Raw genomic sequence first — 15,212 nt, forward strand, 5'->3', positions numbered from 1 at the left:
CTCCTACCAACAAGATCACCATATTCTTTGGCTCATCAGGTTGTAATTTTGTAGACCCGATATTAACTTGAATATATAATCATGATCAAAACATTTAAGACACTGGTTTAAAGGAAAAATGACAAAGTTCTGATAAAAGAAGACAACAGTTAAAACAGAATAATTGTGAACTATTATTTCAAGGGTTCAGATATTTGAGAATTTAGTTCTATTTATTTACTTCCTGAGAAGCTATTATGCATTTATTTTTTATAAAGTAGGATTTTATTAATCTGGAGAACAAATCTAGATATCAACATGTCTGCATTAAATAAACTTCAGGGAGTTAATATCATCAAAATACACATACCATCACATGGAACATCTGGGAATTATATCATTCAAAGACATGTAGTAATGACATAATGGACACTCCAGAAATTCGTTTTTAGTATAGCTTTATAGTAATAAATATTTTTGATTCAGAACATCAGCATGAAAAAATTTTCAATAAAATCAGGCACCAACACTATTTTGTTTAAACATCAATATAGGGGCTGGCACTATGGTGTAGTGGGCTAAGCCTCCACCTGCAGCTTTAGCACCCATATGGGCACCGTTCTAGTCCCAGCAGCTGCTACTCATTGGATCCAGCGCTGTGTTATGGTGTGGGAAAGCAGTATAAGATGGCCAAAGTGCTTAGGCCACTGCACCCATGTGGGAGACCCAGAAGAAGGTCCTGGCTCCTGACTTTGGATCCACATAGCTGCAACTGATGTGGCTGTTTGGGGACTGAAACAGCAGATGGAAGACCTTTCTTTCTCTCCCCTTCTCTCTGTAACTCTATCTCTCAAATAAATAAATAAAATATTTTTAAAAATCAATATAAATTATTCTTGTAGGTTGGTTTGTTCATAATTGAATGCATATATATATATATATATATATATATGACTTGGCTTATAAATCTTTTGATTTTAAAATTTGATCTTTTCTTGAATTAGTATTAAATGTTAATGTATTTAATACTAAACACTCCTTTTTATGATTCGTTGTGATAGTCTGGATATCTTGGTTCAGACAAAAATTACAATGAATGAGAAATTAGATTTCATAAAACTCATCCAGTGGTCAAAAAAAAAATCTAATTTTGTTTCTGCCTTCTGGAAAACACTTTAGCAGATGCTAGTTTTATTTTGGCTCCTATGTTTCTCTTTCCTATTTGGGGTACTTCGCTTCATAATGAATTGAACTCATATCATATATTAGTCCTTGCTTATAAGGTGTTAATTCATCTAATTTTGATGAATTATAGCACAGAATGGAAGAACAGAAATGTGTACCATTTTTTGGAATCTTGGATTTATGTTACACTTCTCCAACAAGACATCTTGTTTATTCATAACCAAAGTGTTTCAGAATTGTGGTAGTTAACAAGCTGTCCTTTAGGAATATCCTGCTTAGTGGAGATGAATTTTATACAATAATTCTACAGGATTTAAACAAATAGTTTTTGAATAACATATTTAAACTGCCACATCATCTTGAGACAATTGAGATGTTGGGTTATTGGGGCAAATTAGCTTACATGAAGGCACTAGATGGTTAGACAGAAGGCTTTATGTTTTTTCTCTTCTTAGTTGGATAGTAGCAATGACAATTTAGTAAACTATATGTGGTATACACACAATAAATACATAGTCAAGGCAGCAGGGAAGCAAAGAAGGGTAAAAAAAAAAAATCAGAATAGCCAGGCAAACAGAATAAGAAACCTAAGCTAATCTGATTTCATTCCATTCTTGCTACAGATGAACTTTGACTCTGAAACTTTATAGAATTAAGTTAAAGAATATATATATATATATATTTAATGGAATTGGTATTAATTGGTGCTTGACCTTTTAATATATCAGCAAATAACAGACTAGAAAGCATATACAAACTGTTATATTTTAACAGCTAAAGTAATATATGTACTTGAACGGCAGAGTGACACACAGAGAAGAGATAGAAAGCAATCTTCTGTCTACTGGTTAACTCTCCAGATGTCCATAACAGCTGGGGCTGGGCAAGGATGAAACTAGGAGGTGGGAACTCCATTCAAGTCTCACATGTGGGTGGCAGGAACCCAAGTATTTGGGCCATCATCCTTTTGCCATCCTGCCTAGGAACTAACAGGAAGCACAGAATATTAGCTCTGACTCAGGCTCCCTATGCACTCCAATACAGTAAGCAGGCATCCCAAGTGGTGGCTTAACCTGCTATGTCACAACACCCATCTGTAAATTTCTTTAAAGGATACTTTGGAAAGTTCATGGAAAATGGAACTAAAAGATGCCTTTATTTTGGTACCAAAACAATATGAAATTCATGCACCAGTTTTTCCTAATTCGCATTTGCATGATAAAAAACTGTATGCATGAATTTTAAAATTTTCGCACCAAGTAAACTTAACTTCCAATGTCATTTTCCATGAATTTGTTGAAGCACACTCATATCAGATTGAGCAAAACACAAACCAACCATTGCTCCAGCCAACTTTTTTCATCACAAACATAAACATTGAATATCATCTTGCTGACATTATTCAGCTGAATTTCACCATCAATTTCAGATATTATTTTTTGCCAAATTTTTTTGTTACTCTATTAAACAATATCAGACACACACTCAAAGACAGTCTTTCAACAGGGTCAGTGCCATCATTGAATCAGTTTCTTTAGTCTCAGCTTTGATTCTTCAGAACATTATTTGTCCAGAACAAAAGTAATTCAGTTGAAACTACTCTACTATATGAAGTGGAAAATGCTGAAGAGAGTCACCCATAATTCTTCATTAGACAATGACTGCTTTTTAAACTTCTCTTTAAATGTCAAAGCTTTATGGAAGTGAGACAACACTTTTCACTTTCCCCTATACAATTTGAATAATGCTAGAACAATGATTTAATACTGTATGTTATATGAGTATCCACAGCATGGTGATATGATCCAATTGAAGAATATCAATAAAAAAAGAAAAAAGAATATCAATAAAAAAAGAAAAAAATTGAAACAATTATTCAAACATTGAAAATTATGTCTTCCAAAGTAAACAAAAGAATAGGAAGCATCTGATTCTTTATTTTTGTCGTTAAAATTTATTTTTTAATATAAAGAACAGATTTAATGTAGTTCATAGACACAATTCTAAGAAAATAGTAATACTATCCTTGCTCCTTCCCTTCCTCTCCATCCCTCTTTCCCTCTCTTCCTTTCTTTGTTTTTCTTGAACTCTTTATTAAGTGGAGTACTGCCTTTGACTAAAATGTAAACTACAAACATATTATCTCAAAAATTAAAAGAAAAGTATTCCACTAATAGTCTTATAAAAGTAATGCAATAAAAGCCCAAGGTAAGGAAAAAACCATAGTCATGAATGGACTTCAGTCACTCAATGAGGTAATTTTACAATAGGATAGTTTGTTTTTAGCTGTGAATACTAAAGATTAAAAAAACCAAGATTAATAAAATTTTTATAATGCTTAAAGTATCAAGATACTGTACACATGTATATTCAAGATATGTTTTCAAACATTTTTCTCTGCTATTATTCATCCTATTTCTCTTCTCTGTATCCACAAATTTGCAATAGTTCCTCATGTCCCAAGGAACATGTTATAGCAAGACTGAATGGTAATAATAAGCATCCCAATAAAGTTCCCCCATCTATATAAGCAAGAAATAATGTAGAATAGTTGCAAAGTTAAAAAGAAAAGTGTTTCCGGGACAGAGGCAGCAAGATGGCGGAATAGGCAGGAAGCACACTTAGTCCGGGGGGAGAGAAAGTTTAATATAAGTGGAGATACTGCAGGGTCAAGGAAGAGTAGGGGAAGAAACAGCAGAGGAAACTCTTCCGGAACTAGTGATTCACAGTGGACCTGCGTGGAGAGCGTGGGAGCCCAAGTTCGGGACACCAGCGGCAGACTCAACGCACCAGCGCTGGAACGCGAGGTGAGCCGAACCTCAATAGCCTGAGATACCAGCAGGCAAGCGGAAAGAGGAGACTAGAGGGAACGAGGCTTGAAACTCCGTGGGGAAAAGTTCACCAGGCTAACTAGAAGAGAGAGAAAAAAATAAAAAAAGTGACTGATACGGACACAAGTTTCTCTCTCTCCGCTCACCTCTCAAAGGCGAGCAAGACAGAGCAGGCGCCATTTTGGACATACGTCATAAGCAGGGCGACCTCAGGTCTGCACCAGCCCTGAGCCTAGCAGAAAAACCTGACTCTGGGGGGAGGGGTGAAATAACAGGAGATTAGCATCTAACTTGGCAACCCAGTGGGAGACTGCAGGAGAATTGGAGCTCACACTGAGGGCAGCAGAGATTCCCTGTGTGGTCCTTGGGAAAGAACTTCTGATCTCTGGCTCCTGTGGGTATATCATTTGCCTGCTAACTACCTCCAATTACGTTCAGCTATGCGGAATTACTTCCCTTTTAAATCAAAAAAAGAAAGAGAGATTTACCACACCTAACCTGGGAGTGTCATCCTTGACACACCCTCAACCCTGAGGAACCAAACACAGCTCTCAGTCCACACTCATCTCAAGCCTCTAAGGCTCCACTGAAAGCAGACAGTCCACTTAATATAGAGCCATAGTGTAACAAGAAAAAACACCACAGTGAAGAAACCAAATATCTCCAACATGCCAAACAACAAACGCAAAAACCAAGCTAACAAGAACAAGGAAGACACTATGACACCCCCAAATGAAAAAGACACCCCAATTCAAGACTATGAAGATGATGAGATCGAAGAAATGCAAGAAGCGGATCTCAAAAAATTGATAAGAACATTAAGAAGTTCTCAAAAACAAATTCTTGAACTACAGAAATCCTTCATGGACAAGATAGAAAATCTCTCTCGTGAAAGTGAAATATTAAGGAGGAATCAAAATGAAATGAAACAACTAGTGGAACAAGAAACTCTGATAGTGACTAGAAATCATAATGAAATGAAGAGTTCAATAGATCAAATGACAAACACATTAGAGAGCCTTAAAAACAGAATGGGCGAAGCAGAAGAGAGAATATCAGACTTAGAAGACAGAGAACAGGAAAGGAAACAGGCAAACCAAAGAAAAGAAGAAGAAATTAGAAATCTAAAAAATATTGTCGGGAATCTACAGGATACTATTAAAAAACCCAACATTCGGGTTCTAGGAGTTCCTGAAGGCATGGAGAGGGAGAAAGGATTAGAAGGCATTTTCAGTGAGATACTAGCAGAAAATTTCCCAGGTTTGGAGAAGGACAGAGGCATCTTAGTACAAGAAGCTTATAGAACCCCTAATAAACATGACCAAAAGAGATCCTCACCACGACATGTTGTAATCAAACTCACCACAGTGAAACAGAAAGAAAAGATCCTAAAAGGTGCAAGAGAGAAACGTCAGATCACTCTTAGAGGATCTCCAATTAGACTCACAGCAGACTTCTCATCAGAAACCCTACAAGCTAGAAGGGAATGGCGAGACATAGCCCAGGTACTAAGAGAGAACAACTGCCAGCCCAGAATACTATATCCTGCAAAGCTCTCATTTGTGAATGAAGGTGAAATTAAGACTTTTCATAGCAAACAGAAACTGAAAGAATTTGTTGCCACTCATCCTGCCCTGCAAAAGATGCTTAAAGATGTCTTACACACAGAAACACAGAAACATGGTCACCAGTATGAAAGAAGGTAAAGGAAGGAAACCTCACAGCAAAAGATCACAGGAAGCTCAATTTCTCTTTGACATAGAATTAAACTCTGATGCTCTGTTAAAGCAATGTGTTAAAGTAATCTATTATGTTCTCTTGATGTCTGTTAAATGCTAATTGTTCAAAAACAGCTGAATTTTATTAAGAGCTATGGGTTATTTAAATATGTGCTTTTTTCAAAAATTTGAATAATCACCTTGTAACAATGATCAAATTTGGTCTATGTTATGTCATGATTTTAAGAAATCTTATTTCAACCAGATATTTTGGAGACATGATAGTTATCTTAATGAGAAAGCCCCAGAGGCTTAAAGGGTTAAATACTTGTAAAATCCTACAGGTGCTTTCAAAAATACTGTGAAGTAAGCAAGTGCCTCTTGTTGGTTGATGAGTTTATAATTTTAAATTGTCAGCAAGCGATCTAGGACTTGCTCCCTCATTTCTCTATTCTAAGCCCAACTTGTTCTTTCATTTCTCTATTCTCTTCAAGGTAGGAAACTAACTCTATTATGAAGGAATCTGTAGGATGCACAATTTAATCTTTAGACCTTATAAAAGAGATGGCTAACATTTTTCTGCAATAGCATAGCCAAAATAAGAACTCAAATAATAATCTCATAGCTTGATTCACTTTGCCATCAGCGAAGTATACAGTAAGTAGAAAAAAACCTCCCTTTCAGACAAAAGGGAAAGAAAGTTTTAAAGTGAGAATATAATTTTCCTCATGGGCATTGTCTACCTTAGAAAAACTACTACAGAACATGCCTGTGACTATAGACTTGTAGTTCAGGCCACCGAAGATTAGAGATGGGAAACGGGCACTCCCTTGACTTGCATCCTCTGGTCTGCTTTAACACAAACCAGGAGGAAAAGAAAGCTAGGCATCAGAAGCAATGGGTGGCAGGCCTATTAATGGCTGATCTGTACAGTGATCTGCCCTCAAGGAGACCCAACAGGCCAGTCCACTGCAGTGGCTTTCAAAGTGGTAAGCCTGGGCTTCAGCAGAAGTCAGCTTGTGAAGAGCCCTGGCAGCTCTGCCAAGAGTTGGATCACTGGAAATGGACCTGCCCTGGAGTCGAAGGATGCCCAGGTCAGAGCCACAGATCTTATTGGCTCTAAGCTGAAAAGCCCTTCACTCAGCCCAACTTCCAAAGTGACCACTGCAGCTGAGGGGATGGTCAAGTAGGGTCAGCAACATTGCAGGCAGAACTGTAAATTTCTTGTTAGAGATGCCCCCTGCCTTTACCTGGCCAGCTCTCCTCCCAGGCCAGCCAAGTAATGAAAGTCAACAGAGTGCCTTCCCCTAGGAGGTTCACACCTCCCTTAAGATATACCCCATGTGAAGAGATAGATAGGTCTTGGCCTCTGAATTTACAAGGCCTGAAGCCCACCAGATTATTATCAAGCCCCTTCTATCAGGTTCTATTTGCCTCTCAATCAGAAAACTTCATTGTAGCTTAGACAGCACCTTTCTTAGCTCCTCTAATAATGACTCTGTCCTTTGTTCTAGGCCCTGTCTAGTGCACTTGGGCCTCATTCCTTTGTAATCATAACCTCTACCACCAATGGCTCTACTCCCAACATGTGTGTACTGATGGTCCTCTTCCCCACTTAATGCTATATAATTGTTCAAACCTGGTAAATGCCACTCTTAGGATCATTGGTTACTATCCTCACTCTGTCTTTTATGACCTTGTCTAAATATGATCAGAGTCGGCAAACTTGGAAGGCTTCCATAGCCTTGGCAACTCATGACGACAGCCTAGGATGGTTACTGGCGCCATAAACTAGAGTGTCAATTTGTTGGGTCAACAACAGGAGCCACTGTGCACTTGCTCCTAATGTGGGATCTCTGTCCTTAATGTCTGTACATTGTGATTTAATGCTATAACTAGTACTCAAACAGTATGTTTCACTTTGTTTCTATGTGGGTGCAAACTGTTGAAATCTTTATACTAAATTGATCTTCTGTATATAAAGAGAATTGAAAATGAATCTTGATGCAAATGGAAGGGGAGAGGGAGCGGGAGAGGGGAGGGTTGCGGGTGGGAGGGAAGTTATGGGGGGGGGGAAGCCATTGTAATCCATAAGCTGTACACTGGAAATTTATATTCATTAAATAAAAGTTAAAAAAAAAAAAAGTGTTTCCCCTAAAGGGAAATAAATATATATTATGAACTTGAATATAATATAAAAGCTTCAAAGGGATATTATACCCCATTCTGAAATATTAATTTATTCTCCCAGTATGCTAACTTATGGAACTGACAGATTTTTCAATTAAAATCAGACATAAGGAAAGTCTAATAATGTAGCTGCTGTTTAAAAATTAGAATAGGGTTGTGAGAAATACAAGGAAAGGTAACAGAAGTGTTTAGAAATTCTAGTTTTTATAAGAATATACTTTCTGGGGCCAGTGCTATGGCAAACTGGGTAAAGCAGCAGCCTGCAGGGCCGGCATGCCATATACCCTGGTGCCGGTTCAAGTCCCAATTGCTCCACTTCCAATCCAGCTCTCTGCTATGTCCTGAGAAAGCAGTACAAGATGGCTCAAGTCCTTGTCCCCTGCATCCACATGGGAGACCTGGAAGAAGCTCCTGGCTCCTGGCTTCAGATCGGCCCAATTCAGGTCGTTGCAGCCATTTGGGGAGTGAACCAGCAGATGGAAGATCTCTCTCTCTCTCTCTCTCTCTCTGTGTGTGCGTGTGTCTCCTCTCTCTTCTCTCTCTCTCTTTCTCACCCCCTCTCTCTCCTTTCCTCTGTAACTCTGCCTTTCAAATAAATAAATAAATCTCTAAAACAAAGAACACACTTTCTTCATTTTTTAGCTTTAATTTAAAATTCCACTAATCATTATTTGCCTTTTAATTTTACATAGAATGCTTAAATATAGTGTTGACACGTAAATTCTAACATAACAGAATTTTAAAACATACTGATTTCTGAGGAACAAAAATAAAAAATATAAGGTATCAATGAAAAACAACTGTTTGGTTATTACAATTAAAACAAATTGAGTATATCTGAAGCTGAAAAGCTTATGTTTAAAAAAATGAGGATATTTAAACCTAAAAAATCCACCCTAGAACAATTAAGCTTCTTCAGACTTGTCAAGTTACTAATACATTAATAATGTAATAAAATTAAAAATGGGATAGGTATATGTTGCAGCAGTTAAGACAACAATTGGGTACCTGAATCCCATGTCAGAGTAACTGGCTAAAGTCCCAGTTCCACATGCAGTTATAGCCTGGGAGGTAACCATGGCTAAGTACAAAGGTCCTTCCTAACCATGTAGGAGACTCCTATTGAGATCCAGGCTCTTGGCTTCAGTCTGACTTAGCTTGGGCTATTGGGAGCATTTGAGGGATGAAACAACAGATGGGAGATTTCTCTGTTTCTCCCTCCCCCTCTCTCTGCTTTTTCACATGAACAAAGAATAAATAAAAAATAAAACAAATAATTCCCTTAAAGTTTAGGGGAAAATGATCCCATACAGTAAAATCCAGCATTGTCCTAATCAAAGTTTCAATGGCAAAGAGCAATTAGCATGGACATTCACCAGGCCCATATAAAGTGACTTACTTGGTTGGCAATCTGCCGAGCTAGGACATCCATTCTTGATCCTGATTCTGAAATCATTTTAGCTGCATAGATCACTTCAGTTGTATGCTTTAGAGGTCCTTTACCCCTGAAATTAAAAGAATTTGAGTTGCTGTGGTGCAGGAACAATATATGTAGGCATAGATATCCAAATATCAATGTAAATCAATGATTTGCATTCCAAGCACTGACATTGGTCTTGGAAAGGACCCAATCATTCAATCAGACTTCACTATTACATGAAAAATGAAAAACAAAACTGAAGTCCTATTGTATTAAGATTCAGGAAGTACTGCAGGGAACACGAACTTGTTTTGATCTTCTTTCCCAGCTGTTTATTATAGTAAACCTCACTCCAACTAAAAGATGCCTTTATTTTGGTGCCAAAACAATATGAAATTCATGCACAAGTTTTTCCTAATATGCGTTCACATATTTTAAAAAACTGTATGCATGATTTTTAAAATTTTTGTACCAAATAAACTTAACTTCTCATGTCATTTTGCATGAATTTGTTAAAGTACCCTCATATCAGATTGAGCAAAACACAAAGCAACCATTTTCCACCCAACATACAAAGTCATTCCAAGGATGATAGGCACTAATTTCTTTTTTTAAACTTTTATTTAATAAATATAAATTTACAAAGTACAACTTTTTGATTACAGTGGCTTTTTCCCCCATACCCTCCCTCCCACCCGCAACCATTCCATCTCCCACTCCCTCTCCCATCCCATCCCATCCCATTCTCCATCAAGATTCATTTTCAATTATCTTTATATACAGAAGATCTATTTAGTATTTACTAAATAAAGATGTCAACAGTTTGTACCCATGCAGACACACAAAGTATAGAGTACTGTTTTAGTAGTAGTTTTACCGTTAATTCACATAGTACAGCACATTAAGCACAGAGATTCTACATGAGGACTAAGTGCACAGTGACTCCTGTAGTTGATTTAACAATTGACACTCTTATTTATGATGTCAGTAATCACCCAAGGCTCTTGTCATGAGCTGCCAAGGCTATGGAAGCCTCTAGAGTTCACCAACCCCAACATTTTAGACAAGGCCATAGTCAAAGTGGAAGTTCTCTCCTCCCTTCAGAGAAAGGTACCTCCTTCTTTGATGGCCAGTTCTTTCCACTGGGATCTCACTCACAGAGATCTTTCATTTAGGTCATTTTTTTTTTTTTGCCACAGGGCCTTGACTTTCCATGCCTGAAATACTCTCATGGGCTTTTTAGCCAGGTCTGAATGCCTTATGGGCTGACTCTGAGGCCAGAGTGCTTCTTCTGGTCTCCTATGCGGGTGCAGGGCCCAAGGACTTGGGCCATCCTCCACTGCACTCCTGGACCATAGCAGAGAGCTGGCCTGGAAGAGGGTCAACCAGGACAGAATCTTGCACCCTGACTGGGACTAGAACCAGTGTGCCAGCACCGCAGGCGGAGGATTAGCCTATTGAGCCACAGCGCTGGCCTATGGACACCTTTTCAAGTCCCAGATGCTCCACTTCTGTTCCAGTTCTCTTCTATGGCCTGGGAAAGCAGTAGAAGATGGCCCAAGTCCTTGGGCCCCTACACCCTCATGGGAGAATTGCAAGAAGCTCTTGCTGGCTCCTGGCTTCAAATAAGTACAGTTCCTGGCAATTGCAGCCATCTGGGAAGTGAACTAGAGGATGGAAAACCTCTCTCTCTCCCTCTCTCTCTCTCTCTCTCTCCTCTCTCTCTCTCTGTGTGTGTTTGTGTGTGCATGTGCACCTCTCTCTGTAACTCTGTCTTTCAAATAAATAAATCTTTAAAAAAGAGAGAGAGAGACAGAGAGAGAGAGAAATAGAGTGGAAACAATCTATCTCCATGTCTTATTTATACACGGGACAAATCTTGAGGGTGATGCCCTATGGTAAAATCAGGTAAGATCTGTTATTAGAGGAAAATCTTTGTTCATTAAGAGCATTGCTATGCAGTGATAAAACACAGAGATAGGTCAAGTGAAGTTAAATAATTAGAGAATTCTATACCTGAAACACTGAACACCAAAAAGCTTGGGCTTTATATGTCTAAAACGGTCCTTGCAGTATCTTTTCCCCGTGATGCCTCTCAAAATTGTTATAAACAAGTCTTCCTGTAAAAACAGAATGGGGTGTCTAACACAGAGAAAACCCACCCTCAGAGATGGTTATCATCACACCCGTCTGAATCTGCTAATACAGGTAGCTTTGTAATATAAGGGAGAAAAAAAATCAACGTTCATCATTACAATATTTGAGTTGCTCTTACCAAATTTACTTTATGCATCAGGGAGGAATCAATGTTATGTACATGGTTATGTTCAAGAAAGGCATTGCATTTCATTATTTCTATGCATCTCCAGAGAAAGTTAAACTTAAATAAAGCTGTCTAAGCTCCCACAAGGCAATGCATCAATTTTCAAGGTCTTAAACAATGGACAAAGGTTGTTTCTAAGGAGAGCAGCTAAGGTACTCATAGCTTGAACAATAGACAATGAGTTATATTTAAGGAATGCAGCTAATGCTCAAAATAATATATTTCCTTATATAAAAACTCTGAGCCGATAAAAGGGAAATTACCTCTAACCTTAAATACATACCTTATTACAAAGCCACTGTCCTAAAATAACAATAACTTTCAGAACTTAAAAGTAAATGATAACACACTATGACAGACCACAGTTTTTCTCTCTCCAAGGTTCTTAATTAAATGTATTGCCTGGCAAGCTTCCTACTGAGTGCCAAACAAAATATACATTTTACAAATGATTGTACATCATGCCAAGCTTCCAGAGTAAGCTACAATTACTGAAACTATGATAAATTTTTAACAATCTCAGCCCGAAATGTGCTATGTCATGAAGGCTTTTAAATTGGGAAATACATTCAAAGGTTGTTTGCTGCCTTCATTTTCATAATGGGTTCTCAGGATCTCTTGTCAGCAAACTGTGTCTTAAATCACTGAATTGAATCCTACAGAGAAAGAGACCCAGAGGAAGAAGGAGTTGAGATAGGAAACATTTAAATGAAACCAGAGGCCAGACACTTTTAATAAACAGTGGTTAAAATAATCTATTTCCCTCAAAGGAGGGCAGATCATGTTATAAAGTGGAAGGCCTGCCAAATGACAACTACGTGATGTAATGCATATGTAAAAATAGCCATCCCACCATGTATATATATTTCAAAACATCATGTGGTAAATGAAAAAATATTTAGCAAATTATTTGTCAGTTAAATTTTTAAACTATTTTGGTTTTAAAGGTTTATTCGTTTACTGAAAGAGTTATAGAAAGAAATAAAGAGAGACAGAGAGAGAGAGCAAAGAGGCCTTCCATCTACTGGTTCACTCCCCATATGGCTGCCAGGACCAGGGCTGGGCCAGGCCAAAGCCAGGAGCTTCTTCCAGGTCTCCTACATGGGTGCAGTTGCCCAAGTAGCCATCTTTGGCTGCTTTTTAGACATAGTTATATTTATTTATTGATAATATTCAAATTTTATGCTCTAAAGAGTACATGAAATGAATATGGACTCAGAAAATACATTTCACCTGGATCCCAGTCCTATGCCTTACCAGCCAGGCCATCTTGGGTAAATGACTGCTATTTGAATTTATTTTCTCTTCATTAAAAAAAAAAATTAGGGAGTAGTTATTTAGCCTAATCGTTAAGACACCCATGTTCCACATCCAAATACCTGGGTTTGATTCCTGGCTCCAGCTTCTAATTTCAGCTTCCTGCTATTATAAACCTTGGCAGGCAGCAGTGATGGATTAAGTAATTGGGTTCCTACCACCTTTATGGGAGAACAGTGTTGAGCTCCCAGCTCCTAACTCCACCCCAAGCACAGCTCTCATTATATTGTATTTGGAGAGTGAACCTGCAGTTGGAAGATCTCTTGTCCATTTATCCTTTTTCCTCTGTCTTTCTGCCTCTCAAACAAATTTGAAAAATGATTATGATATTTTTATAATGTTATCAAATCTAGCATTTACAAGTTTGGTACATGTTAGGTGCTCATCACAACATTAATTTTCTCTTTTCTTTCTATTTTCACCAATGATATTTTGTCAAACTTCATCTTTTGGATTTTTAATTTAAATATTAGCATAGTTGCCAGGGAATATCAATGGAAAAGATGACATTGAGTTCCTTACTATACTTGCCGACAGTATTACTTTGTACAGATTTGTCCATTCATAATATCATTTAACCAAGGAAAAAACATAAAATACATACACACATAAACTCGAGGTGTGTGTGTGTGTGTGTTTATGTACTTGCTCTTATTTTTCAAGATTGTTCTTTAACTTCTTTCACATAGTTTATTTACATTTAGTGATAGATCTTTGTGGTAGTATAACTTTCTAGGATTAAGTATTTAGCTCTACAAGGTGTACTATCAGAATTCCTTTTCTTTTAATACCATAATAGATACAAAAGAAAAAAAAAGTAATTATCATGGAAGTGACCAGAAACAATAGGAAGAAGAGATGCATCAGACTCAAGCAAGCACACAATATTCCTCTAATATGCAAATATGAAACTTTAATTAGGCAACCTTCTCCCTCTGAATATTACTTTTTCTTATAAAGTACCATCTCAGGTTCTGAGGACCCTATAAAATTCCTTATAAAACTGGCTATTAAGTAATCAGCTAACAATCACCTTGAGTAATTAATATTCTAAGAAACCTTTGGGAATTAAGTCTGCAAAACAATTGTTGTTCCATTAAAGAGTGAAAATATCCTCCTGAGTATTATATAAGCTCCTTGTGGTCCATACTATTCAGAGCAGCCTAACTTCAATAAAAAGATCAAAAAGTCTTCTTGACTTAATACAATACTGTTTGTTCCCTCTCATATCTTATCCAAGATAAGTTGTGATACGGAAAGCATACCACATAGTCAGTTAAGAATGTGAGTACCTTCTAAATACAAGAATTCCTCTCTGTGAAGTCTCAGAGCACATTCTGGATCCATTGTACCTAGACATCCAACACTGGAAAAATGTGAATAGAGCCTTTCTTTCATAGGAGGGTTGGAAAGGAATTGAAAAACATCACTCCAACCCACATTCCAGAATTCAGACACACAGTCACGTGGCTACAAAAAAGGCTGGGAAATGTATTATATTTAAGCTCAGTTAAAGAAAAAAAAAAAGAAAATAGAGTTTTGTGAATCTCTACTGAATATATTCCCAGAGGTGTTAAAATTCTTTTATAGTTTTAATTTTAGCAACAAATTACTGTATTCTTTGTGAAAGGAAATTTTGATGTTGCCAGGTAGAAGGGGAAAGTTGGGAAAGAATCAAGGCCTTTTACTAGTACAGCTGAAATTATGAGGCATATACTCTGCTGGGCACAAGACCAATTATATTTTTTATTTTGAAATGGTCACAATGTAGATGGCCTATTTTTAAAAACAAAAATTACAAAAGATTTATTCTTTGAATGATAATAATAGCCTGTCATGCTTAATGTTGTGTTTGTTTATGAAATGAGGAGAGGCTTAGTTTAGAGTTATTTTTTGAGGATCATTCTGGAAGAATAATTTTACTTATTGTTGCTGATGCTGTGTGTGTGTGTGTGGTGTGTGCGCGCACAGGGAGTAGAGATTCTTTTTCTCAAATATACAAATTAGTTTGCTAAAAAAAGATCTGACCTATAAATCTCTCTTTTTCTTTATGCTTTCAGTCCTTAACTTCCTCTAATTTACACTTCACCTGTTAGTTTCACATCAAATTCTGGGCTGTAGAATTGAGGGGAGTATTTAATGGAGGGCCAAATATATATATATATATATATATACACATATATACACATATTTACACATGTATACACACATTAAATACATAGTGAAAACAAAGGTAGGATTAGAATTAA

The 15,212-nt window shown here is 37.2% G+C and overlaps 1 protein-coding gene across 1 annotated transcript in view; it reads right to left on the bottom strand.

The window, feature by feature from the left end:
• CTNNA3 (catenin alpha 3) overlaps positions 1-15,212 on the bottom strand; it is a 1,620,267-nt gene that overhangs the window by 58,958 nt on the left and 1,546,097 nt on the right. Inside the window, exon 15 of the mRNA XM_062214092.1 lies at positions 9,303-9,408. Coding sequence (XP_062070076.1) covers positions 9,303-9,408 — 106 coding nt within the window. The remainder of the gene's footprint in view (positions 1-9,302; positions 9,409-15,212) is intronic.

This window comes from Lepus europaeus, chromosome 17 (genome assembly GCF_033115175.1).
Source record: "Lepus europaeus isolate LE1 chromosome 17, mLepTim1.pri, whole genome shotgun sequence".
Classification (NCBI taxonomy): Eukaryota; Metazoa; Chordata; class Mammalia; order Lagomorpha; family Leporidae; genus Lepus; species Lepus europaeus.